Source organism: Cheilinus undulatus, linkage group 24 (assembly GCF_018320785.1).
Source record: "Cheilinus undulatus linkage group 24, ASM1832078v1, whole genome shotgun sequence".
Lineage (NCBI taxonomy): Eukaryota > Metazoa > Chordata > Actinopteri > Labriformes > Labridae > Cheilinus > Cheilinus undulatus.
The window spans coordinates 507143-534221 of NC_054888.1; the positions used below are offsets into that span (position 1 = coordinate 507143).

The 27079-nt window shown below is 39.6% G+C and overlaps 1 protein-coding gene across 6 annotated transcripts in view; it reads left to right on the forward strand.

The window, feature by feature from the left end:
* The window catches only part of lrrfip1b (leucine rich repeat (in FLII) interacting protein 1b), a 67969-nt gene extending 42118 nt beyond the window's left edge, over positions 1-25851 (forward strand). For 4 of the 6 annotated variants that reach the window (XM_041782073.1, XM_041782074.1, XM_041782075.1 and 1 more), the window contains 8 exons: positions 7158-7250; positions 7370-7462; positions 7595-7733; positions 22409-22458; positions 22543-22654; positions 22741-22820; positions 23020-23124; positions 25229-25851. In XM_041782073.1, the coding sequence (XP_041638007.1) occupies positions 7158-7250; positions 7370-7462; positions 7595-7733; positions 22409-22458; positions 22543-22654; positions 22741-22820; positions 23020-23124; positions 25229-25339 (783 nt within the window). In that variant the 3' untranslated portion in view covers positions 25340-25851. The remainder of the gene's footprint in view (positions 1-7157; positions 7251-7369; positions 7463-7594; positions 7734-22408; positions 22459-22542; positions 22655-22740; positions 22821-23019; positions 23125-25228) is intronic. The other 2 variants (XM_041782076.1, XM_041782078.1) reach the window with 1 other exon arrangement.
* Positions 25852-27079: the final 1228 nt, after the last annotated feature.

Below are 27079 nucleotides of genomic sequence, written 5' to 3' on the forward strand. Positions count from 1 at the left end.
ACGTTAACAACTACACTACAACGTATACAACTACACTACAACATTTACAATTAGACTACAATGTTTACAACTACACTACAACATGTACAACTACACTACAACGTTAACAACTACACTAAAATGTTTACAACTAGACTACCACATTTACAACTACACTACAACGTTTACAACTACACTACAACATTTACAACTAGACTACAACATTTACAACTACACTACAACATTTACAACAATAGGTACAACATTTACAACTTCACTACAGCATTTACAACTAGACTACAACGTTTACAACTACACTACAACATTAACAACTGGACTACAACCTTTACAACTACACTACAACATTTACAACAATAGGTACAAGGTTTACATCTACACTACAACATTTACAACTACACTACAACATTTACAACTAGACTACAACATTTACAACTAGACTACAACATGTACAACTAGACTACAACGTTTACAACTACACTACAACGTATACAACTACACTACAATATTTACAATTAGACTACAATGTTTACAACTACACTACAACATGTACAACTAAACTACAACGTTAAAAACTACACTACAATGTTTACAACTAGACTACCACATTTACAACTACACTACAATGTTTACATATACACTTCAATGTTTACAACTAGACTACAACATTTACAACAATAGGTACAACAGTTACAACTTCACTACAGAATTTACAACTAGACTACAACATTTACAACTACACTACAATGTTTACAACTTCACTAAAGCATTTACAACTAGACTACAACGTTTACAACTACACTACAACATTTACAACAATAGGTACAAGGTTTACATCTACACTACAATATTTACAACTACACTACAACATTTACAACTAGACTACAACATTTACAACTAGACTACAACATGTACAACTAGACTACAACGTTTACAACTACACTACAACGTATACAACTACACTACAACATTTACAATTAGACTACAATGTTTACAACTACACTACAACATGTACAACTAGACTACAACGTTTACAACTACACTACAACATTTACAACTAGACTACAACATTTACAACTACACTACAGAATTTACAACTAGACTACAACATTTACAACTACACTACAATGTTTACAACTTCACTAAAGCATTTACAACTAGACTACAACGTTTACAACTACACTGCAACATTTACAACTAGACTACAACCTTTACAACTACACTACAACATTTACAACAATAAGTACAAGGTTTACATCTACACTACAACATTTACAACTACACTACAACATTTACAACTACACTACAATGTTTACAACTAGACTACAACGTTTACAACTAAACTACAACGTATACAACTACACTACAACATGTACAACTAGACTACAACGTTTACAACTACACTACAATGTTTACAACTACACAACAACATTTACAACTAGACTACAATGTTTACAACTACACTACAACATTTACAACTACACTACAACATTTACAACTACACTACAACGTATACAACTACACTACAACATTTACAATTAGACTACAATGTTTACAACTACACTACAACATGTACATCTAGACTACAACGTTTACAACTACACTACAACATTTACAACTACACTACAACATTTACAACTAGACTACAACATTTACAACTACACTACAACATTTACAACAATAGGTACAACATTTACAACTACACTACAGAATTTACAACTAGACTACAACATTTACAACTACACTACAGAATTTACAACTAGACTACAACATTTACAACTACACTACAATGTTTACAACTAGACTACAACATTTACAACTACACTACAACATTTACAACTACACTACAACATTTACAACTACACTACAATGTTTACAACTAGACTACAACGTTTACAATACACTTCAACATTTACAACTAGACTACAACGTTTACAACTAAACTACAACGTATACAACTACACTACAACATGTACAACTAGACTACAACTTTTACAACTACACTACAATGTTTACAACTACACAACAACATTTACAACTAGACTACAATGTTTACAACTACACAACAACATTTACAACTACACTACAACCTTTACAACTACACTACAATGTTTACAACTACACAACAACATTTACAACTAGACTACAATGTTTACAACTACACTACAACATTTACAACTACACTACAATATTTACAAATACACTACAACGTATACAACTACACTACAACATTTACAACTAGACTACAACATTTACAACTACACTACAATGTTTACATATACACTACAATGTTTACAACTAGACTACAATGTTTACAACTAGACTACAACGTTTACAACTACACTACAACATTTACAACTAGACTACAACATTTACAACAATAGGTACAACATTTACAACTACACTACAGAATTTACAACTAGACTACAACATTTACAACTACACTACAACATTTACAACAATAGGTACAACATTTACAACTTCACTACAGCATTTACAACTAGACTACAACGTTTACAACTACACTACAACATTTACAACTAGACTACAACCTTTACAACTACACTACAACATTTACAACAATAGGTACAAGGTTTACATCTACACTACAACATTTACAACTACACTACAACATTTACAACTAGACTACAACATTTACAACTAGACTACAACATGTACAACTAGACTACAACGTTTACAACTACACTACAACGTATACAACTACACTACAACATTTACAATTAGACTACAATGTTTACAACTAGACTACCACATTTACAACTACACTACAATGTTTACATATACACTACAATTTTTACAACTAGACTACAACATTTACAACAATAGGTACAACATTTACAATTACACTACAGAATTTACAACTAGACTACAACATTTACAACTACACTACAATGTTTACAACTTCACTAAAGCATTTACAACTAGACTACAACATTTACAACTACACTACAACATTTACAACAATGGGTACAAGGTTTACAACTACACTACAACATTTACAACTACACTACAACATTTACAACAATAAGTACAAGGTTTACATCTACACTACAACATTTACAACTAGACTACAACATTTACAACTAGACTACAACATTTACAACTACACTACAACGTATACAACTACACTACAACATTTACAATTAGACTACAATGTTTACAACTACACTACAACATGTACAACTAGACTACAACGTTTACAACTACACTACAAAATTTACAACTAGACTACAACATTTACAACTACACTACAGAATTTACAACTAGACTACAACATTTACAACTACACTACAATGTTTACAACTTCACTAAAGCATTTACAACTAGACTACAACGTTTACAACTACACTACAACATTTACAACTAGACTACAACCTTTACAACTACACTTCAACATTTACAACAATAAGTACAAGGTTTACATCTACACTACAACATTTACAACTACACTACAACATTTACAACTACACTACAATGTTAACAACTAGACTACAACGTTTACAACTACACTACAACATTTACAACTAGACTACAACGTTTACAACTAAACTACAACGTATACAACTACACTACAACATGTACAACTAGACTACAACGTTTACAACTACACTACAATGTTTACAACTACACAACAACATTTACAACTAGACTACAATGTTTACAACTACACTACAACATTTACAATTAGACTACAATGTTTACAACTACACTACAACATGTACAACTAAACTACAACGTTAACAACTACACTACAATGTTTACAACTAGACTACAACATTTACAACTACACTACAGTGTTTACATATACACTACAATGTTTACAACTAGACTACAACGTTTACAACTAGACTACAACGTTTACAACTACACTACAACATTTACAACTAGACTACAACATTTACAACTACACTACATCAACAACATTAAGTACAACATTAACAACTACACTACAGAATTTACAACTAGACTACAACATTTACAACTACACTACATTAACAACATTAAGTACAACATTAACAACTACACTACAGAATTTACAACTAGACTACAACATTTACAACTACACTACAATGTTTACAAATTCACTACAACATTTACAACTAGACTACAATGTTTACAACTAGACTACAATATTTACAACTACACTACAACATTTACAACAATAGGTACAACATTTACAACTACACTACAGAATTTACAACTAGACTACAACATTTACAACTACACTACAATGTTTACAACTTCACTACAACAGTTACAACTAGACTACAACTTTTACAACTACACTACAACATTTTCAACTAGACTTCAACCTTTACAACTACACTACAACATTTACAACAATAAGTACAAGGTTTACATCTACACTACAACATTTACAACTACACTACAACATTTACAACTAGACTACAACATTTACAACTACACTACATTAACAACATTAAGTACAACATTAACAACTACACTACAGAATTTACAACTAGACTACAACATTTACAACTACACTACATTAACAACATTAAGTACAACATTAACAACTACACTACAGAATTTACAACTAGACTACAACATTTACAACTACACTACAATGTTTACAAATTCACTACAACATTTACAACTAGACTACAACGTTTACAACTAGACTACAACATTTACAACTACACTACAACATTTACAACAATAGGTACAACATTTACAACTACACTACAGAATTTACAACTAGACTACAACATTTACAACTACACTACAATGTTTACAACTTCACTACAACATTTACAACTAGACTACAACTTTTACAACTACACTACAACATTTTCAACTAGACTTCAACCTTTACAACTACACTACAACATTTACAACAATAAGTACAAGGTTTACATCTACACTACAACATTTACAACTACACTACAACATTTACAACTACACTACAACGTTTACAACTACATTACAACATTTACAACTAGACTACAACGTTTACAACTACACTGCAACATTTACAACAATAGGTACAACATTTACAACTACACTACAGAATTTACAACTAGACTACAACATTTACAACTACACTACAATGTTTACATATACACTACAATATTTACAACTACACTACACTGTTACAACTAGACTACAACGTTTACAACTAGACTACAACATTTACAACTACACTACAACATTTACAACTACACTACAACGTTTACAACTTCACTACAACATTTACAACTAGACTACAACATTTACAACTACACTACAACATTTACAACTACACTACAACATTTACAACTAGACTACAACCTTTACAACTACACTTCAACATTTACAACAATAAGTACAAGGTTTACATCTACACTACAACATTTACAACTACACTACAACATTTACAACTACACTACAATGTTTACAACTAGACTACAACGTTTACAACTACACTACAACATTTACAACTAGACTACAACGTTTACAACTAAACTACAACATTTACAACTAGACTACAACGTTTACAACTAAACTACAACATTTACAACTACACTACAACGTTTACAACTTCACTACAACATTTACAACTACACTACAACATTTACAACTAGACTACAACGTTTACAACTACACTACAACATTTACAACTAGACTACAACATTTACAACTACACTACAACATTTAAAACAATAGGTACAACATTTACAACTACACTACAGAATTTACAACTACACTACAATGTTTACAACTACACTACAATGTTTACAACTTCACTACAACATGTACAACTAGACTACAACGTTTACAACTACACTACAACATTTACAAATACACTACAATGTTTACAACTTCACTACAACATTTACAACTACACTACAACGTTTACAACTAGACTACAACATGTACAACTAGACTACAACGTTTACAACTACACTACAACGTTCACAACTACACTATAACATTTACAACTAGACTACAACGTTTACAACTACACTACAACATTTACACCTAGACTACAATGTTTACAACTACACTACAACATTTACAACTACACTACAACATTTACAAATAGACTACAATGTTTACAACTACACTAAAACATTTACAACAATAAGTACAACGTTTACAATTACACTACAACGTTTACAACTAGACTACAACATGTACAACTAGACTACAATGTTTACAACTACACTACAACGTTTACAACTAGACTACAACATGTACAACTAGACTACAATGTTTACAACTACACTACAACATTTACAACTACACTATAACCTTTACAACTACACTACAACATTTACAACTACACTACAACGTTTACAATACACTACAATGTTTACATGTACACTACAACATTTACAACTATAAATAAAAAATTTTACAACTACACTACATTTACACCTACACTACAACTGTGCTGCAACTCAACAGAATGTAACAGAATCCTCACACTTTTACAAATGTTCAGTTCGTTCGCATCATCAACATGTTAATGATTCTTTGCAAACTCTTGCCAGATCATCGCCACAATCAAAATACATTTACGCAGCATTAGAAACTTTTTACTGAATATAAACACAATCCAAATACTTTTACTCATTTTTAAAGCAGTTTTGACCCAACTTAAATGTTTATAAATTTCTTTTAACTGTTTACTAAATATAAACACTATCTTAACTCAATCTGGACCTTCACAAACTTAATAATCAAATCAAAATGCCTTCACAAAGTCTTTACAAACAATTTACAATAAATAAACGCAATCTAAGCACCTTAAAGTCTTCACAGACCGTTTACAGTGTATAAACGTGTTTACAGAGTAACAATACAATGTTTATGTGTTTACAAGTCTTTAGAAACCGTTTACAGAAATCTTTACAAAGTTCTTACAGAATTTTAATGCAATCTTAACGCCTTTAGGAAGTCTCTAGAAAGTATAAGGCAAAATGCAAACGTTCCTGCTATGAAGTCTTCACGGGATGTTTACAGAATATTTTCACAATCTTTGGCCGATAAAAATGTTCACAGGGCCTTTACGAATGTCTAACTCTTTCTTTACTAATTCTCTTTACACTCAAACTTTTCTGTTTCATCCTTCCTCACATCATGCTAACATGCTAACTCTTCCTCCTCCTCCTCCTCTTCTGCTCCTCCTTCAGGAGGTTTCTGAGCTCCGTCTAAGGAGCAGCTCGTACCGTCAGGAGGTGTCTGACCTGCAGGAGGCGCTGCAGTGGAAGGAGAAGAAGATGGTGGTATGACACGATCTGTCAGGTGTTTCCTGTTCCACTTCCTGTCTGTCTAAGTGCTAAACTCCTTTGCTCCACCTCTCTCTCTCTCTCTCTCTCTCCCCCTCCTCGTTCGTCCTTGTCAGGCGTTAGAGCGCCACTGTGAGGTCTCTGACATTGTTCGGATCGATCGTGATCGTCTCGAGCTCGAGGTCGTTCGCCTCACTGACCTGTTGAAGGTATACGAGTCTTCGCAGTTAGGTCACTTCCTGTGTGATGTCATCAACTATCAACATAGCGATCTCTGATTGGTTCTCTGTAAAGTAACGGTGGTTGCTGATCACAGATTGGTTGGATTTCTTCTTTCACAGAAACATGGCGTCTTCGTCTCCCCAGAGCCCTCGGCCAATGGGGACGCGGGAGCAGGGGAGGATGAGAATGATGTCACCACGGACTCTGCTTCCCGATTGGCCCAGGAGTCATCACATGATGGCAGAACAAGCATGTTGGGTAAGAATGAGCGTGCAGGTAACCTCGTTTTCTCAGGGTCAGGGAAAATAAAGTTCTTTAAAACTTTATTTAAATCAAAGCCTACCACAGATGTTATCATGTTTGCACATTTCCTCAGTAAAGGAGCGTCGGCGGGTTATTTCTGTTGAAACAACGCTTCCTGTCAGTATTTTAGTAAAGCCTGTTCACTTCCCTTTATATGGAGTCACTCTGTGAGGATCATCCATGTGTGGGATGAGCAGCAGAGCTGAGGATGTGGTTGGTCCAAACAGCTGATTCTACCACTGACTTTTGATTGGTGGATCGAAGTCTGAATTAACAAAACAGATCAGTGATTTAACGATTTCATTAACAAAACAGGAGCCTCAGTGGAAGAACCAATCACAGCCACACCAGCCTGGCTCCTCCCCCTCATGCTGGTCACCAGCCTAGCTCCTCCCCCTTATACCGGTCACCAGTCTGACTCCTCCTCCTCCTCATGGTCACCAGTCTAGCTACGCCCCCTTATGCTGGTCACCAGTCTGGCTCCTCCTCCTTATGCTGGTCACCAGTCTGGCTCCTCCTCATCATGGTCACCAGGACCTGGGGGGACCAGAAGCTCCACACATGGTTGGCATTGGCAGAGAGGATCTGGAGCGTTCTTCATGGACCAACCCTGTCCTCAGCTCTGCTGCTCATCCCACAGGTGCATGATCCTTATAGAGTGGCTCATTTAAAGGGACAGACAGACTTAGGGTGTAATGATGAGGAGTGTTGAGAGATAGATCAGGTAGATCTTTATAATCTGTGTTTCTGTTTAATTTTAGATTCACGCTTTTAAAGCTTTTTATACTAACTTAATGATTTTAATGGCGTGTTGGCCTTAGTTACATCTGTTCTCATTCTAACGCGTCACTGCCGTGGGGATTATGGTCACTGTTAAATTCTCTTCGTGAAATCATCTCTAATCCTCGCTGTGCTCGCTGCTCCTTCGCCATCTCTCAGGAAATGTTCCAGGAGAGCATCAGGAGGGAGATGAGCGCGTCGACATGAAGACCGAGCGGCGTGAGAACGATGGTGGTTTACTGAAACAAAATAAATCAGCTGTTTTAAAAAATGATCTGCGGTTACAGACGCTAGACAACGTCTACAGAGACGCCACGACCAGCAGGAAGCAGAACCATGGAGAGGTTTCAGAAAAGAAGACGGGGTCAGTGAAGAAAAGATGTCAGAAAGAAATAAAAAAGAATTTTAAACCAAGAACAGACCGAGCATCAGGAAGTCACTGTGAAAACATCGCCGGGGGACGTGTCATTCAGTACGTACTCGCAGACCGCCACGACGGGACTCAACCCGGAGCGTCTGCAGAGACCACTGAGCCGAGTCCACAGACAGACAGAGGGCGGCATGATGATGAAGGTGGGAACTGGGAGAGACCGGTGAGGTCAGGAAGACGCCATCATGGAGACAAAAGGTTGACGGTCAAGTTCAGTGGGTGTGAATCTGACGGCCTGGGCTCTGAGGAGAGGAGGTGTGGAGAACAGTCTGGATCAACAGAGAACCAGAGAAGAACAGCAGGACAAGATACTCCAGGGTCTTCTGAGGACCACCCACCTTTGGAGGCGACAATCCAGAAGCTGATTGAAGAGTTTTTAAGCCGTCTGAAATCTGAGACGTCCAAAGACTCAGGATGTGTTCTCTGGATGGTCTCAGGTTTAAAGAAAACACCAAAAAACCTAACAGAAGAGGCAGAGAATCAGAGGGACTCCAAAGACCAGGCATACACTGAAGGTCTGGAGGACACTGAGGATCAGGAGGACACTGAGGACCTGGAGGACACTGAGGATCAGGAGGATGCCAAGAATCAGGAGAACACTGAGGATCAGGAGGACACTGAGGATCAGGAGGATGCCAAGAATCAGGAGGACACTGAGGATCAGGAGGACACTGAGGATCAGGAGGACACTGAGGACCTGGAGGACACTGAGGATCAGGAGGATGCCAAGCATCAGGAGGACACTGAGGATCAGGAGGACACTGAGGACCTGGAGGACACTGAGGATCAGGAGGATGCCAAGCATCAGGAGGACACTGAGGACCTGGAGGACACTGAGGACCTGGAGGACACTGAGGATCAGGAGGACACTGAGGACCTGGAGGACACTGAGGACCTGGAGGACACTGAGGATCAGGAGGACACTGAGGACCTGGAGGACACTGAGGATCAGGAGGATGCCAAGAATCAGGAGGACACTGAGGACCTGGAGGACACTGAGGATCAGGAGGATAAAGCCAAGCATCAGGAGGATCCAACTGATCATGACAACCACTATCAGGAGGATTATGTCCATCCTGAGACTGACCCAGGAATAATTGTCCAATCATCAGGAAGTCGACAACAGCACTTGGAGTCTAAAAGGATAGATGGAGTGTCTCCCTTTCACGTCTCGGAGGTCTTTGTGGGCCAACAGGACAATCAGATGGGAGATCAAAAGTCTTCAAGGGAGCAGGAAGCAACAGAAAAACCTACAGAAGAACCAAAAGAACCTACAGAAGAACCAACAGAACCAACAGAAGAACCAACAGAACCAACAGAAGAACCAACAGATGAACCAAAAGAACCTACAGAAGAACCAACAGAACCAACAGAAGAACCAACAGAACGAACAGAAGAACCAACAGAACCAACAGAAGAACCAAAAGAACCTACAGAAGAACCAACAGATGAACCAAAAGAACCTACAGAAGAACCAACAGAAGCACCAACAGAACCCTGTAGGGTGGGTGTCAGTCCGTCATCTCCACAGTCTGTTGCAGGTTGCTGTCCAGTTGACTCATCGAGTTTCCTGATGGTAAGAGAAACAAACAAACAAAGAGCGATGGTCCACAGAGCTAAGACAGTCCTGACTCACCATCAGAGCAGAGGTCAGAGGTCAACGTTCAGACGGCTTCTAGAAGAATACGCTGCAGAGGTCACAGTGACCGTTCTCCCAGAGTTCGCATTAGAGCTTCATGAAAGACGAAGACCCGACGAGGAACGACGCTCTGATGAGATAACAGACGTCGACAGCTGTGAGGAAGTGGAAGAGGTGGATCAGCAACTGGCAACACAGCAACCGACAACACAGCAACCGGCAACACAGCAACCGACAACACAGCAACCGGCAACACAGCAACCGGCAACTCAGCAACCGGCAACACAGCAATCAGCAACACAGCAACCAGCAACACAGCAACCAGAAACAGATACTGACAATGTCAACAAGGTTGACATCCAATCAGAGAGCAGGAAACCCAGATCAGACTGTACGCTGTCATAGAACTAGATCGTGAAATCAGAACGTTAACTAGAGGACAGTTTTAGCTGTGGAATGAGTTTTATTTTGGCGGTACAGGAAGTAAATCAGAGATTAATGATTGTTTATATGAAATGTGTTTGTTGCCATAGTGATGATTTTATCATTAGTTTGATGATTGATGTTTTTTCACAGTGTAGTGAAGTAAATGAATTTTGGTGATGATGTTTTTGAGTTTGATTTTTCTGTATCACACTTCTTCAATAATGCCCCGAGTAAAACATTTATATGACACATAGAGAAGAACCTGAGTCTGAAGAATGAGCTTGATTTATTTTTTTATTATCAAAGGAATGGGAACCTGGAGGAAAAAAATCAAATAGTTTTTGTCTGATTCTGGTGACGGAGGAGAAGAAAGCAGGAACAGAGAGCAAGATGAGGAGGATGGAGGGAGAGAAAGCAGGAACAGAGAGCTAGATGAGGATGATGGAGGGGGAGAAAGCAGGGACAAAGAGCAAGATGAGGATGATGGAGGGGGAGAAAGCAGGGACAGAGAGCAAGATGAGGATGATGGAGGGGGAGAAAGCAGGGACAGAGAGCAAGATGAGGATGATGATGGAGGAGAAGAAAGCAGGGACAGAGAGCAAGATGAGGATGATGGAGGGGGAGAAAGCAGGAACAGAGAGCAAGATGAGGATGATGGAGGGGGAGAAAGCAGGGACAGAGAGCAAGATGAGGATGATGGAGGGGGAGAAAGCAGGGACAGAGAGCAAGATGAGGATGATGATGGAGGAGGAGAAAGCAGGGACAGAGAGCAAGATGACGAGGATGATGGAGGAGAAGGAGAAAGCAGGGACAGAGAGCAAGATGAGGATGATGGAGGGGGAGAAAGCAGGAACAGAGAGCAAGATGAGGATGATGGAGGAGGAGAAAGCAGGGACAGAGAGCAAGATGAGGAGGATGGAGGAGGAGAAAGCAGGGACAGAGAGCAAGATGAGGATGATGATGGAGGAGAAGACAGCAGGGACAGAGAGCAAGATGAGGATGATGGTGGAGGAGAAGAAAGCAGGGACAGAGAGCAAGATGAGGAGGATGGAGGAGGAGAAAGCAGGGACAGAGATCAAGATGAGGATAATGGAGGAGGAGAAAGCAGGGACAGAGATCAAGATGAAGATGATGAAGGAGGAGAAGGCAGGGACAGAGATCAAGATGAAGATGATGGAGGAGGAGAAAGCAGGGACAGAGATCAAGATGAAGATGATGGAGGAGGAGGAAGCGGGGACAGACATCAAGATGAGGATAATGGAGGAGGAGAAAGCAGGGACAGAGATCAAGATGAAGATGATGGAGGAGGAGAAAGCAGGGACAGAGATCAAGATGAAGATGATGGAGGAGGAGAAAGCAGGGGCAGAGATCAAGATGAAGATGATGATAGAGGAGGAGAAAGCAGGGACAGAGAGCAAGATGAGGATGATGGTGGAGGAGAAGAAAGCAGGGACAGAGAGCAAGATGAGGAGGATGGAGGAGGAGAAAGCAGGGACAGAGAGCAAGATGAGGAGGATGGTGAAGGAGAAAGCAGGGACAGAGAGCAAGATGAGGAGGATGGTGGAGGAGAAGAAAGCAGGGACAGAGAGCAAGATGAGGAGGATGGTCAAGGAGAAAGCAGGGACAGAGAGCAAGATGAGGATGATGATGATGGAGGGGGAGAAAGCAGGGACAGAGAGCAAGATGAGGATGATGGAGGAGAAGAAAGCAGGGACAGAGAGCAAGATGAGGATGATGATGGAGGAGAAGAAGCAGGGACAGAGAGCAGGAGGAGAAAGCAGGGACAGAGAGCAAGATGAGGAGGATGGAGGAGGAGAAAGCAGGGACAGAGAGCAAGATGAGGAGGATGGAGGAGGAGAAAGCAGGGACAGAGAGCAAGATGAGGAGGATGGAGGAGGAGAAAGCAGGGACAGAGAGCAAGATGAGGATGATGGAGGAGAAGAAAGCAGGGACAGAGAGCAAGATGAGGATGATGATAGAGGAGAAGACAGCAGGGACAGAGAGCAAGATGAGGATGATGGTGGAGGAGAAGAAAGCAGGGACAGAGAGCAAGATGAGGAGGATGGAGGAGGAGAAAGCAGGGACAGAGAGCAAGATGAGGAGGATGGTGAAGGAGAAAGCAGGGACAGAGAGCAAGATGAGGAGGATGGTGGAGGAGAAGAAAGCAGGGACAGAGAGCAAGATGAGGAGGATGGTCAAGGAGAAAGCAGGGACAGAGAGCAAGATGAGGATGATGATGATGGAGGTGGAGAAAGCAGGGACAGAGAGCAAGATGAGGATGATGGAGGAGAAGAAAGCAGGGACAGAGAGCAAGATGAGGATGATGATGGAGGAGAAGAAGCAGGGACAGAGAGCAAGATGAGGATGATGGTGGAGGAGAAGAAAGCAGGGACAGAGAGCAAGATGAGGAGGATGGAGGAGGAGAAAGCAGGGACAGAGAGCAAGATGAGGATGATGGTGGAGGAGAAGAAAGCAGGGACAGAGAGCAAGATGAGGAGGATGGAGGAGGAGAAAGCAGGGACAGAGAGCAGGAGGAGAAAGCAGGGACAGAGAGCAAGATGAGGAGGATGGAGGAGGAGAAAGCAGGGACAGAGAGCAAGATGAGGAGGATGGAGGAGGAGAAAGCAGGGACAGAGAGCAAGATGAGGAGGATGGAGGAGGAGAAAGCAGGGACAGAGAGCAAGATGAGGAGGATGGAGGAGGAGAAAGCAGGGACAGAGAGCAAGATGAGGATGATGATAGAGGAGAAGACAGCAGGGACAGAGAGCAAGATGAGGATGATGGAGGGGGAGAAAGCAGGGACAGAGAGCAAGATGAGGAGGATGGTGAAGGAGAAAGCAGGGACAGAGAGCAAGATGAGGAGGATGGAGGAGGAGAAAGCAGGGACAGAGAGCAAGATGAGGATGATGATAGAGGAGAAGACAGCAGGGACAGAGAGCAAGATGAGGAGGATGGAGGAGGAGAAAGCAGGGACAGAGAGCAAGATGAGGAGGATGGTGAAGGAGAAAGCAGGGACAGAGAGCAAGATGAGGAGGATGGTGGAGGAGAAGAAAGCAGGGACAGAGAGCAAGATGAGGAGGATGGTCAAGGAGAAAGCAGGGACAGAGAGCAAGATGAGGATGATGATGATGGAGGGGGAGAAAGCAGGGACAGAGAGCAAGATGAGGATGATGGAGGAGAAGAAAGCAGGGACAGAGAGCAAGATGAGGATGATGATGGAGGAGAAGAAGCAGGGACAGAGAGCAAGATGAGGATGATGGAGGAGGAGAAAGCAGGGACAGAGAGCAAGATGAGGAGGATGGAGGAGGAGAAAGCAGGGACAGAGAGCAGAATGAGGGGGATGGAGGAGGAGAAAGCAGGGACAGAGAGCACCTGTTGTTGTTGTTGTTGTTCCTGACCTGTCGTTTTTGTTGTTATTGACCTGTTGTTCTGGTTGTAGTTGTTGCTGACTTGTCGTTACTGGTAACCTGTTGTTGTTGTTATTGACCTGTCGTTGTTTTGTCTGTTGTTGTTGTTGTTTTTGTTGTTGTTATTGACCTTTTGTTTTTGTTGTTGTTACTGACCATTCTTTGTTGTTGTTGTTGTTGTTATTGACCTCTTGCTGTTCTTGTTGATGTTGAACTGTTGTTGTTGTTATCGACCTGTTGTTGTTGTTACTGACCTGTCGTTTTTGTTGTTTTTGTTATTGACCTGTCGTTGTTGTTGTTGTTGTTGTTGTTACTGACCTGTTGTTTTTTTTGTTGTTGTTATTGACCTGTTGTTGTTGTTGTAACTGACCTGTCGTTGTTGTTGTTATTGACTTCTTGTTGTTGTTGTTACTGACCTGTCGTTTTTGTTGTTGTTATTGACCTGTTATTGCTGTTGTTGTTGTGACTGACCTGTAGTTTTTGTTGTTGTTGTCATTGACCTGTTGTTGTTGTTATTGACCTGTCGTTTTTGTTTTTGTTGTTATTGACTTGTTGTTGTTGTTGTTACTGACCTGTCTTTTTTGTCCTTGTTGTCATTGACCTGTTGTTGTTGTTGTAACTGACCTGTCTTTTTTGTTGTTGCTGTTATTGCCCTGTTGTTGTTGTTGTTGTTGTTACTGACCTGTCGTTTTTGTTGTTGTAATTGACCTGTTGTTGTTGTGACTGACCTGTAGTTTTTGTTGTTGTTGTCACTGACCTGTTGTTGTTGTTGTCATTGACCTGTTGTTGTTGTTGTTGTTGTTGTTACTGACCTGTCGTTTTTGTTTTTGTTGTTATTGACTTGTTGTTGTTGTTGTTATTGACCTGTTGTTGTTGTTGTTGTTTTTATTGACCTGTTGTTGTTGTTGTTGTTGTAACTGACATGTCGTTTTTGTTGTTGTTGTTATTGACCTGTAGTTTTTGTTGTTGTTGTTACTGACCTGTCGTTTTTGTTGTTGTTGTTATTGACTTGTTGTTGTTGTTGTTACTGACCTGTTGTTGTTGTTGTTGTTGTTGTTGTCATTGACCTGTTGTTGTTGTTGTTGTTATTGACCTGTCTTTTTTGTTGTTGCTGTTATTGACCTGTTGTTGTTGTTGTAACTGACCTGTCGTTTTTGGTGTTGTTGTTATTGACCTGTTGTTGTTGTTGTTGTTACTGACCTGTCTTTTTTGTTGTTGCTGTTATTGACCTGTTGTTGTTGTTGTAACTGACCTGTCGTTTTTGTTGTTGTTGTTATTGACCTGTTGTTGTTGTTGTTTTTGTCATTGACCTGTTGTTGTTGTTGTTATTAACCTGTTGTTGTAGTTGTTGTTGTCACTGACCTGTCGTTTTTGTTGTTGTTGTTATTGACCTGTTGTTGTTGTTGTTATTGACCTGTTGTTGTTGTTGTTGTTGTAACTGACCTGTCGTTTTTGTTGTTGTTGGTGTTGACCTGTTGTTGTTGTTTTTTTCATTGACCTGTTGTTGTTGTTGTTGTTGTCATTGACCTGTTGTTGTTGTTGTTGTTGTTACTGACCTGTCGTTTTGGTTGTTGTTGTTATTGACCTGTGGTTGTTGTTGTTATTGACCTGTTGTTGTTGTTGTTGTCATTGACCTGTTGTTGTTGTTCTTGTTGTTCTTGTTGTTACTGACCTGTCGTTTGTTGTTGTTGTTGTCATTGACCTGTTGTTGTTGTTGTTTTTGTCATTGACCTGTTTTTGTTGTTGTTATTGACCTGTTGTTGTTATTTACCTGTTGTTGTTATTGACCTGTTGTTGTTGTTATTGACCTGTTGTTGTTGTTGTTATTGACCTGTCGTTTTTGTTGTTGTTGGTATTGACCTGTTGTTGTTGTTGTTTTTGTCATTGACCTGTTGTTGTTGTTGTTGTTGTTTTTGTCATTGACCTGTTGTTGTTGTTGTTGTCATTGACCTGTTGTTGTTGTTGTTGATTTCATTGACCTGTTGTTGTTGTTGTTGTCATTGACCTGTTGTTGTTTTTGTTGTTGTTGTTACTGACCTGTCGTTTTAGTTGTTGTTTTATTGACCTGTTGTTTTTGTTGTTTTTTTTGTTATTGACCTGTTGTTGTTTTTGTTATTGCCCTTTTGTTGTTGTTGTTATTGACCTGTTGTTGTTGTTGTTGTTTTTATTGACCTGTTGTTGTTGTTGTTGTTGTAACTGACCTGTTGTTTTTGTTGTTGTTGTTATTGACCTGTTGTTGTTGTTGTAATTGACCTGTTGTTGTTGTTGTTTTGTTACTGACTTGTTGTTGTTTTGTCATTGACCTGTTGTTGTTGTTGTTGTTGTTGTCATTGACCTGTTGTTGTTGTTGTTGTTGTTGTTGTCATTGACCTGTCGTTTTAGTTGTTGTTGTTATTGACCTGTTGTTGTTGTTGTTATTGACCTGTCGTTTTAGTCGTTGTTGTTATTGACCTCTTGTTGTTGTTGTTGTTGTTATTGACCTGTTGTTGTTGTTTTTATTGACCTGTTGTTGTTGTTGTTGTTGTAACTGACATGTCGTTTTAGTTGTTGTTGTTATTAACCTGTTGTTGTTGTTGTTATTGACCTGTTGTTGTTTTGTTACTGACTTGTGGATGTTGTTGTTGTTGTTTTGTCATTGACCTGTTGTTGTTGTTGTAACTGACCTGTCGTTTTAGTTGTTGTTGTTATTGACCTGTTGTTGTTGTTATTGTTGTTGTTATTGACCTGTTGTTGTTGTTGTTGTTATTGATCTGTTATTGTTGTTGTTGTTATTGACCTGTTGTTGTTGTTGTTGTTATTGACCTGTTGTTGTTGTTGTTGTAATTGACCTGTTGTTGTTGTTGTTGTTGTTGTATTTGACCTGTCGTTGTTGTTATTGACCTGTTTTTGTTGTTGTTGTTGTTGTAACTGTCGTTTTAGTTGTTGTTGTTATTGACCTGTTGTTTTAGTTGTTGTTGTTATTGACCTGTTGTTGTTGTTGTTGTTGTTGTTATTGACCTGTTTTTGTTGTTGTTGTTGTAACTGTTGTTTTAGTTGTTGTTGTTATTGACCTGTCGTTTTAGTTGTTGTTGTTATTGACCTGTTGTTGTTGTTGTTGTTATTGACCTGTTGTTGTTATTGTTGTTGTTATTGACCCGTTGTTTTTGTTGTTGTTGTGACTGACCTGTAGTTTTTGTTGTTGTTGTCATTGACCTGTTGTTGTTGTTGTTGTTATTGACCTGTCGTTTTTGTTTTTGTTGTTATTGACTTGTTGTTGTTGTTGTTACTGACCTGTCTTTTTTGTCCTTGTTGTCATTGACCTGTTGTTGTTGTTGTTACTGACCTGTCGTTATTGTTGTTGTTGTTATTGACCTGTAGTTTTTGTTGTTGTTATTGACCTGTTGTTGTTGTTGTTATTGACTTGTTGTTGTTGTTGTAACTGACCTGTCGTTTTTGTTGTTGTTGGTGTTGACCTGTTGTTGTTGTTTTTGTCACTGACCTGTTGTTGTTGTTGTTGTTGTTGTCATTGACCTGTTGTTGTTTTTTTCATTGACCTGTTGTTGTTGTTGTTTTCATTGACCTGTTGATGTTGTTGTTGTTGTGACTGACCTGTCGTTTTGGTTGTTGTTGTTATTGACCTGTTGTTGTTGTTGTTATTGACCTGTTGTTGTTGTTGTTGTCATGGACCTGTTGTTGTTGTTGTTGTTGTTGTTCTTGTTGTTACTGACCTGTCGTTTGTTGTTGTTGTTGTTATTGACCTGTTGTTGTTGTTGTTTTTGTCATTGACCTGTTGTTGTTGTTGTTGTTGTTATTGACCTGTTGTTGTTATTGACCTGTTGTTGTTGTTGTTATTGACCTGTTGTTTTAGTTGTTGTTGTTATTGACCTGTTGTTGTTGTTGTTATTGACCTGTCGTTTTTGTTGTTGTTGATATTGACCTGTTGTTGTTTTGTTTTTGTCATTGACCTGTTGTTGTTGTTGTTGTTGTTTTTGTCATTGACCTGTTGTTGTTGTTGTTGTCATTGACCTGTTGTTGTTGTTGTTGTTTTCATTGACCTGTTGTTGTTGTTGTTGTCATTGACCTGTTGTTGTTTTTGTTGTTGTTTTTACTGACCTGTCGTTTTAGTTGTTGTTGTTATTGACCTGTTGTTTTTGTTGTTGTTTTTGTTATCGACCTGTTGTTGTTTTTGTTATTGACCTGTTGTTGTTGTTGTTATTGACCTGTTGTTGTTGTTGTTGTTTGTATTGACCTGTTGTTGTTGTTGTTGTTGTAACCGACCTGTTGTTTTTGTTGTTGTTGTTATTGACCTGTTGTTGTTGTTGTTATTGACCTGTTGTTGTTGTTGTTTTGTTACTGACTTGTTGTTGTTTTGTCATTGACCTGTTGTTGTTGTTGTTGTTGTCATTGACCTGTTGTTGTTGTTGTAACTGACCTGTCGTTTTAGTTGTTGTTGTTATTGACCTGTTGTTGTTGTTGTTGTTGTTATTGACCTGTCGTTGTAGTCGTTGTTGTTATTGACCTCTTGTTGTTGTTTTTGTTATTGACCTGTTGTTGTTGTTGTTGTTTTTATTGACCTGTTGTTGTTGTTGTTGTTGTAACTGACATGTCGTTTTAGTTGTTGTTGTTATTAACCTGTTGTTGTTGTTGTTATTGACCTGTTGTTGTTGTTGTTTTGTCATTGACCTGTTGTTGTTGTTGTTGTTGTTATTGACCTGTTGTTGTTGTTGTTGTTGTAATTGACTTGTTGTTGTTGTTGTTGTTGTTGTTGTTGTATTTGACCTGTCGTTGTTGTTATTGACCTGTTTTTGTTGTTGTTGTTGTTGTAACTGTCGTTTTAGTTGTTGTTGTTATTGACCTGTTGTTGTTATTGTTGTTGTTATTGACCCGTTGTTTTTGTTGTTGTTGTTATTGACCTTTTTTTGTTGTTGTTGTTGTTGTAACTGTCGCTTTAGTTGTTGTTGTTATTGACCTGTCGTTTTAGTTGTTGTTGTAACTGACCTGTCGTTTGTTGTTGTTTTTGTTATTGACCTGTTGTTGTTGTTGTAACTGACATTTCATTTTAGTTGTTGTTGTTATTGACCTGTTGTTGTTGTTGTTGTTATTGACCTGTTGTTGTTGTTGTTGTTGTTATTGACCTGTTGTTGTTATTGTTGTTGTTGTTATTGACCTGTCGTTTTTGTTGTTGTTGTTATTGACCTGTTGTTGTTGTTGTTGTTGTAACTGACCTGTCGTTTTAGTTGTTGTTATTGACCTGTTGTTGTAGTTGTTGTTGTAACTGACCTGTCGTTTGTTGTTGTTATTGACCTGTCATTTTAGTTGTTGTTGTAACTGACCTGTCGTTTTAGTTGTTGTTATTGACCTGTTGTTTTAGTTGTTGTTGTAACTGACCTGTCATTTTAGTTGTTGTTGTAACTGACCTGTCGTATGTTGTTGTTATTGACCTGTCATTTTAGTTGTTGTTGTAACTGACCTGTCGTTTTAGTTGTTGTTATTGACCTGTTCTTTTAGTTGTTGTTGTAACTGACCTGTCATTTTAGTTGTTGTTGTAACTGACCTGTTGTTTTAGTTGTTGTTGTAACTGACCTGTCGTTTTAGTTGTTGTTATTGACCTGTTCTTTTAGTTGTTGTTGTAACTGACCTGTCATTTTAGTTGTTGTTGTAACTGACCTGTTGTTTTAGTTGTTGTTGTAACTGACCTGTCGTTTTAGTTGTTGTTATTGACCTGTTGTTTTAGTTGTTGTTGTAACTGACCTGTCATTTGTTGTTGTTGTTATTGACCTGTTGTTGTTGTTGTTGTTGTTATTGACCTGTTGTTGTTGTTATCGACCTGTTGTTGTTGTTGTTGTTGTTATTGACCTGTTGTTGTTGTTGTTGTTGTTATTGACTTGTTGTTGCTGTCGTTGTTGTTATTGACCTGTTTTTGTTGTTGTTATAACTGTTGTTTTAGTTGTTGTTGTTATTGACCTGTCGTTTTAGTTTTAGTTGTTATTGACCTGTTGTTTTAGTTGTTGTTGTTATTGACCTGTTGTTGTTGTTGTTGTTGTTGTTATTGACCTGTTTTTGTTGTTGTTGTTGTAACTGTTGTTTTAGTTATTGTTGTTATTGACCTGTCGTTTTAGTTGTTGTTGTTTTTGACCTGTTGTTTTTGTTGTTTTGTTGTTGTTGTTATTGACCTGTTGTTGTTGTTGTAACTGTCATTACTGACCTGTTGTAACTGTTGTTGTTGTTACTGACCTGTCGTTTTAGTTGTTGTTGTAACTGACCTGTTGTTTTTGTTGTTGTTGTTATTGACCTGTTGTTTTTGTTGTTGTTGTTATTGACCTGTTTTTGTTGTTGTTGTTGTAACTGTTGTTTTAGTTATTGTTGTTATTGACCTGTCGTTTTAGTTGTTGTTGTTATTGACCTGTTGTTGTTGTTGTTGTTTTTGACCTGTTGTTTTTGTTGTTTTGTTGTTGTTGTTATTGACCTGTTGTTATTGTTGTTGTTGTAACTGTCGTTACTGACCTGTTGTAACTGTTGTTGTTGTTACTGACCTGTCGTTTTAGTTGTTGTTGTAACTGACCTGTTGTTTTTGTTGTTGTTGTTATTGACCTGTTGTTGTTGTTGTTATTGACCTGTTGTTGTTGTTGTTGTTGTTATTGACCTGTTGTTGTAGTTGTTGTTGTAACTGACCTGTCGTTTGTTGTTGTTATTGACCTGTCATTTTAGTTGTTGTTGTAACTGACCTGTCGTTTTAGTTGTTGTTATTGACCTGTTGTTTTAGTTGTTGTTGTAACTGACCTGTCATTTTAGTTGTTGTTGTAACTGACCTGTCGTATGTTGTTGTTATTGACCTGTCATTTTAGTTGTTGTTGTAACTGACCTGTCGTTTTAGTTGTTGTTATTGACCTGTTCTTTTAGTTGTTGTTGTAACTGACCTGTCATTTTAGTTGTTGTTGTAACTGACCTGTTGTTTTAGTTGTTGTTGTAACTGACCTGTCGTTTTAGTTGTTGTTATTGACCTGTTGTTTTAGTTGTTGTTGTAACTGACCTGTCATTTGTTGTTGTTGTTGTTATTGACCTGTTGTTGTTGTTGTTATTGACCTGTTGTTGTTGTTGTTGTTGTTATTGACCTGTTGTTGTTGTTATCGACCTGTTGTTGTTGTTGTTGTTGTTATTGACCTGTTGTTGTTGTTGTTGTTGTTATTGACTTGTTGTTGCTGTCGTTGTTGTTATTGACCTGTTTTTGTTGTTGTTATAACTGTTGTTTTAGTTGTTGTTGTTATTGACCTGTCGTTTTAGTTTTAGTTGTTATTGACCTGTTGTTTTAGTTGTTGTTGTTATTGACCTGTTGTTGTTGTTGTTGTTATTGACCTGTTTTTGTTGTTGTTGTTGTAACTGTTGTTTTAGTTATTGTTGTTATTGACCTGTCGTTTTAGTTGTTGTTGTTTTTGACCTGTTGTTTTTGTTGTTTTGTTGTTGTTGTTATTGACCTGTTGTTGTTGTTGTAACTGTCATTACTGACCTGTTGTAACTGTTGTTGTTGTTACTGACCTGTCGTTTTAGTTGTTGTTGTAACTGACCTGTTGTTTTTGTTGTTGTTGTTATTGACCTGTTGTTTTTGTTGTTGTTGTTATTGACCTGTTTTTGTTGTTGTTGTTGTAACTGTTGTTTTAGTTATTGTTGTTATTGACCTGTCGTTTTAGTTGTTGTTGTTATTGACCTGTTGTTGTTGTTGTTGTTTTTGACCTGTTGTTTTTGTTGTTTTGTTGTTGTTGTTATTGACCTGTTGTTATTGTTGTTGTTGTAACTGTCGTTACTGACCTGTTGTAACTGTTGTTGTTGTTACTGACCTGTCGTTTTAGTTGTTGTTGTAACTGACCTGTTGTTTTTGTTGTTGTTGTTATTGACCTGTTGTTGTTGTTGTTATTGACCTGTTGTTGTTGTTGTTGTTGTTATTGACCTGTTGTTGTTGTTGTTATTGTTCCAGAGTTGCGGCTGAAGAAGCTGTTTGAGGAGAGAGAGAGTTTACAGGATCAGGTGAGCTTTCTGTCTTTTATTAACATCTAAATTTAATTTGTCTTTGAAGGTTTTTTAAATAAAGTTTTCTGTTGAATGTTTCAGGTGAGGCTGTTGAAGTCTCAGCTGGATCAGAGGAACGGCTCAGATGGCGTTCAGAATCCTGACGGTGACGGCCTGGAGAACGGCGTGGACGCTCACCTGCTCGACCTCCAGAGTGAGACCATTTTCTGTTTTTGCCATCTTTGTTTGTGTATTATTGTTGTTGTTTACTCTCCCTTGTCATGGACACGTTTTTTTCAGGAGACGCCAACCGACAGATCAGCGACTTAAAGTTCAAACTGGTCAAATCTGAACAGGAAGTGACCACGCTGGAGCAAAACGTGAGTCTGTGAAGTAGAATTTCAAAATAAAGTCTTTATTTTAGATTGAGAACAAAACACTGTATTTACCTGGACGTTTGTCTTTTTGTCTGTTTGTTTATTTGTTTGTTTGTCCATCTGTTTGTTGATTTGTCTGTTTACTTGTTTATCTGTCTGTATGTTAACTTGTTTGTTTGTTTGTTTGTCTGTTTGTTCTCAGGTGATAAGACTTGAAGGCCAGGTGGCTCGCTACAAGTCGGCGTCAGAGAACGCAGAAAAGATCGAAGATGAGCTGAAAGTGGAGAAGAGAAAACTGCAGAGAGAGGTGACGGACTGTTCTAGATTCATCTTCTGTTTTGATCTACGGTGGCCCTGAAGGTCAATCACAAAAACTTTTCATGAAACAAGAGAATTAAAGAAGTCTGTGAGGAACTATGTCAAAGTTTGTACCATTAGGGCCACCGTACTTAGCTATTAGTGAGGTTGAATGCTCTAGTATTGGTTCTGTCTCCAGTCTGGTGTGGTCTGGTTGAAGGTACAGGTCTTAACAAATGTATTAGCCCACCCTAACCCTAACCACAGTCAGGTTTCTGCCACAGCTGCCCTAAATTAACAGCATTGGTAATTACCAACATCATTTTTTTTTTAAGATTAATTTTTGGCCTTGTTGCCTTTATTGGATAGGACAGTGGATAGAGTCGGAAACAGGGAAGAGAGCAGGGAGAGACATGCAGGAGATAGTGCCACGGGCCGGAATCGAACCTGGGTTGCTTGCATACATGCCACGCGCCTTAACCACCAGCGTGCCCACCATCATTTTTTTTTATGTTTCTGCAATGGTTAATACACCAATATGTAGAAGCTCTTTAACCCAAATGATATTTTTAATGCTAAAATAGAATTATTATTGTTATCCATGAATTTTCAAATTTACTGATTTGCAAAAAAACTGAAAAAATAGTAAAGCAGATTAATATTTCTGATGAATGTGTCAGATTATAGTTATTTACTGTCATTCCTGAAGAGAAAAATGAGTTTTAGTGGTTGAATGTTATGCTTGATTCATTTCTGACTTCTCAGAGAAGCCCAGTGAGCCGGCTCAGATTTGGGTGAATTCAGTTTGAAATTCCTCATTCCTGTTCAAAATGGTCAAACGTGGAGAGCTGACTGAAAATGAAAGAGTCCGCATTAAAGCACTTCATGATGCTGGATGGTCTCTGAGACAGAGATGACAGCTGGTCTGATACATTTGTTAACACTGTATAGATATAGAGTTAATATGAAGTCCGGCTGCCAGCAGCACTGATCAGGCCCTCACACCTTCACACACCTCGGGGTTTGGTGGCAGAGCCACTGAATTCATGGTTTTAGAGACACAACATCTAAAATTGTCGCCTGTGTTACAGCCAACGTGAAACAGTGTACTTGACACGTCATAGAAATATTGCTTTGTCTTAATAAAAGTTCAGTATTTCTGGTTCAGTCTGCAGGCCTGAAGCAGCAGCAGATCTGAAGAGGATCAGAGGAAGTCAGACTTCCTGTTGGTTTGGTGACCTGAGTAGGTCCTGTTGTATGTGTGCAGAATTTCTAATGTTTGGTTGTCTGTGGTGTTGGGGCAGATTTTTAAACATTTTCTAGGGGGCACCACTGAGCCAATAGGCCACACCCCCAGCTTCAGTCAGGCTCTCAAAGGGAATTTTTCCTCCAAGTTTCATGGCTGTGAAAGAATGTTAAGCATATAAAATTAACTACTTCCTGTTTCAAGGCAAACAAAAAATCCCCATGGCCACGCCTTTTCTTGTAGACGTTTAACCTCTAAGGGCCATCCCAAGGTCAGTGTCTTGGGAGCTGTGTGAGCAAATTTCTGCAGGATTTGGCTAATGTTGTAATAAATGTGATTTTTTTTTATGACATGGAATGATGCCTAAATGTCATGAGCTGCCATGGCCACGCCCTCTGAGTTTTTAACAGAAGCTGAATAGCTTTTGCTCATTCAGCAGTTTACCAAAACTCAGCTTGGTTGGATGAACGCTGTGGGAGGAGTTTGTCTTCAAACGACCCCTAGCTATGGCCAAAAAAATACCTAATGTTGCTAACTCCTTCAAAATGGCAGATTTCCTGTTGGAGACAGGGGAGGGACCCAAGAGGAGTTTTTGTAGATCTCCCCAAACCGCATCAGCACATAGACTTTCAAAGTCAAAGGAGGGGCTTTAACTTTGAAAACTGTTAGGGGGCGCTATCGAGGCGAGTCCCAACATTTTTAGTGGAGTCCAATGAAATATCAAATTTTTCCGCAGACCTGATGCACATGCCAAAACTCAGGACTTTTTACACGTTTAGATGATTGAAATCTCTAAACTAGACTAACAGGTCCCCGGTCCTCTAACGAGTTCTTAATCATAGATTTTTAAATATATTTGTTCTTTCAGCTCCGCTCAGCGTTGGATCGGATCGATGAGTTAGAGCTCAGTAACGTCCACCTCGCCAAACGACTTGATAAGATGAAGGCCAACCGGAGCGCCCTGCTCGCCCAGCAGTGACCCCCAACGCCACTGGGGCGTTAGATTTCCTCTGGATGCCACGCCAGGTGGACGGAGTTTACTGAAAAAAAACAACAAAACAACCTGAAGACCCCATTGATGCTCTGGTTTAATATTTAATTCTATTAGCATAACAGCTGACACAAGGGGCGCTGTCTGCCCAAAGACTGCACTACAGAGAGGCCGCAACATATCACTACCATTCATCGAGTCAAAACGAGTCCAAGCAAGTCAGAGCAAGTCTGAGTGAGTCAGAGTGAGTCTGAGCGAATCTGAGCGAGTCAAAGTGAGTCAGAGTGAATCAGAGTGAGTCAGAGCGAATCTGAGCGAGTCAAAGTGAGTCAGAGTGAATCTGAGTGAGTCTGAGTGAGTCTAGGTGAGTCAGAGCGAGTCTGGGTGAGTCTGAGCGAATCTGAGCGAGTCAAAGTGAGTCAGAGTGAATCTGAGTGAGTCAGAGTGAGTCAGAGTGAGTCAGAGCGAATCTGAGCGAGTCAGAGTGAGTCAGAGTGAGTCAGAGCGAATCTGAGCGAGTCAGAGTGAGTCAGAGTGAGTCAGAGCAAATCTGAGCGAGTCAGAGTGAGTCAGAGTGAGTCAGAGCGAATCTGAGCGAGTCAGAGTGAGTCAGAGTGAGTCAGAGCGAATCTGAGCGAGTCAAAGTGAGTCAGAGTGAATCTGAGTGAGTCTGAGTGAGTCTAGGTGAGTCAGAGCGAGTCTGGGTGAGTCTGAGTGAGTCAGAGTGAGTCTAAGTGATTCAGAGTGAGTCTGAGTGAGTCTAGGTGAGTCAGAGCGAGTCTGGGTGAGTCAGAGCGAGTCAGAGTGAGTCAGAGCGAGTCAGAGCGAGTCAGAGTGAGTCTGAGCGAGTCTGAGCGAGTCAGAGTGAGTCAGAGTGAGTCTGAGCAAGTCAGAGCGAGTCTGAGCGAGTCAGAGTGAGTCAGAGTGAGTCTGAGTGAGTCAGAGTGAGTCTGAGTAAGTCTGAGTGAGTCAGAGTGAGTCTGAGTAAGTCTGAGTGAGTCAGAGTGAGTCTGAGCAAGTCAGAGCGAGTCAGAGCGAGTCAGAGCGAGTCTGAGCGAGTCTGAGCGAGTCAGAGTGAGTCAGAGTGAGTCTGAGCAAGTCAGAGCGAGTCTGAGCGAGTCAGAGCGAGTCAGAGTGAGTCTGAGTGAGTCAGAGTGAGTCTGAGTAAGTCTGAGTGAGTCAGAGTGAGTCTGAGCAAGTCAGAGCGAGTCTGAGTGAGTCAGAGTGAGTCAGAGCGAGTCAGAGCGAGTCTGAGCGAGTCAAAGTGAGTCAGAGTGAGTGAGAGTGAGTCAGAGTGAGTCTGAGTGAGTCTAAGTGAGTCAGAGTGAGTCTGAGTGATTCAGAGTGAGTCAGAGTGTGTCTGAGTGAGTCTGGGTGAGTCTGAGTGAGTCTGGGTGATTCAGAGTAAGTCAGAGCGAGTCAGAGCGAGTCTGAGCGAGTCAAAGTGAGTCAGAGTGAGTGAGAGTGAGTCAAAGTGAGTCTGAGTGAGTCTAAGTGAGTCAGAGTGAGTCTGAGTGATTCAGAGTGAGTCAGAGTGTGTCTGAGTGAGTCTGGGTGAGTCTGAGTGAGTCTGGGTGAGTCAGAAGGAGTCTGAGTGAGTCTGAGTGAGTCAGAGTGAGTCTGGGTGAGTCAGAGTGAGTCTGGGTGAGTCTGGGTGAGTCAGAGTGAGTCTGGGTGAGTCTGGGTGAGTCAGAGTGAGTCAGAGCAAGTCAGAGTGAGTCTGAACCA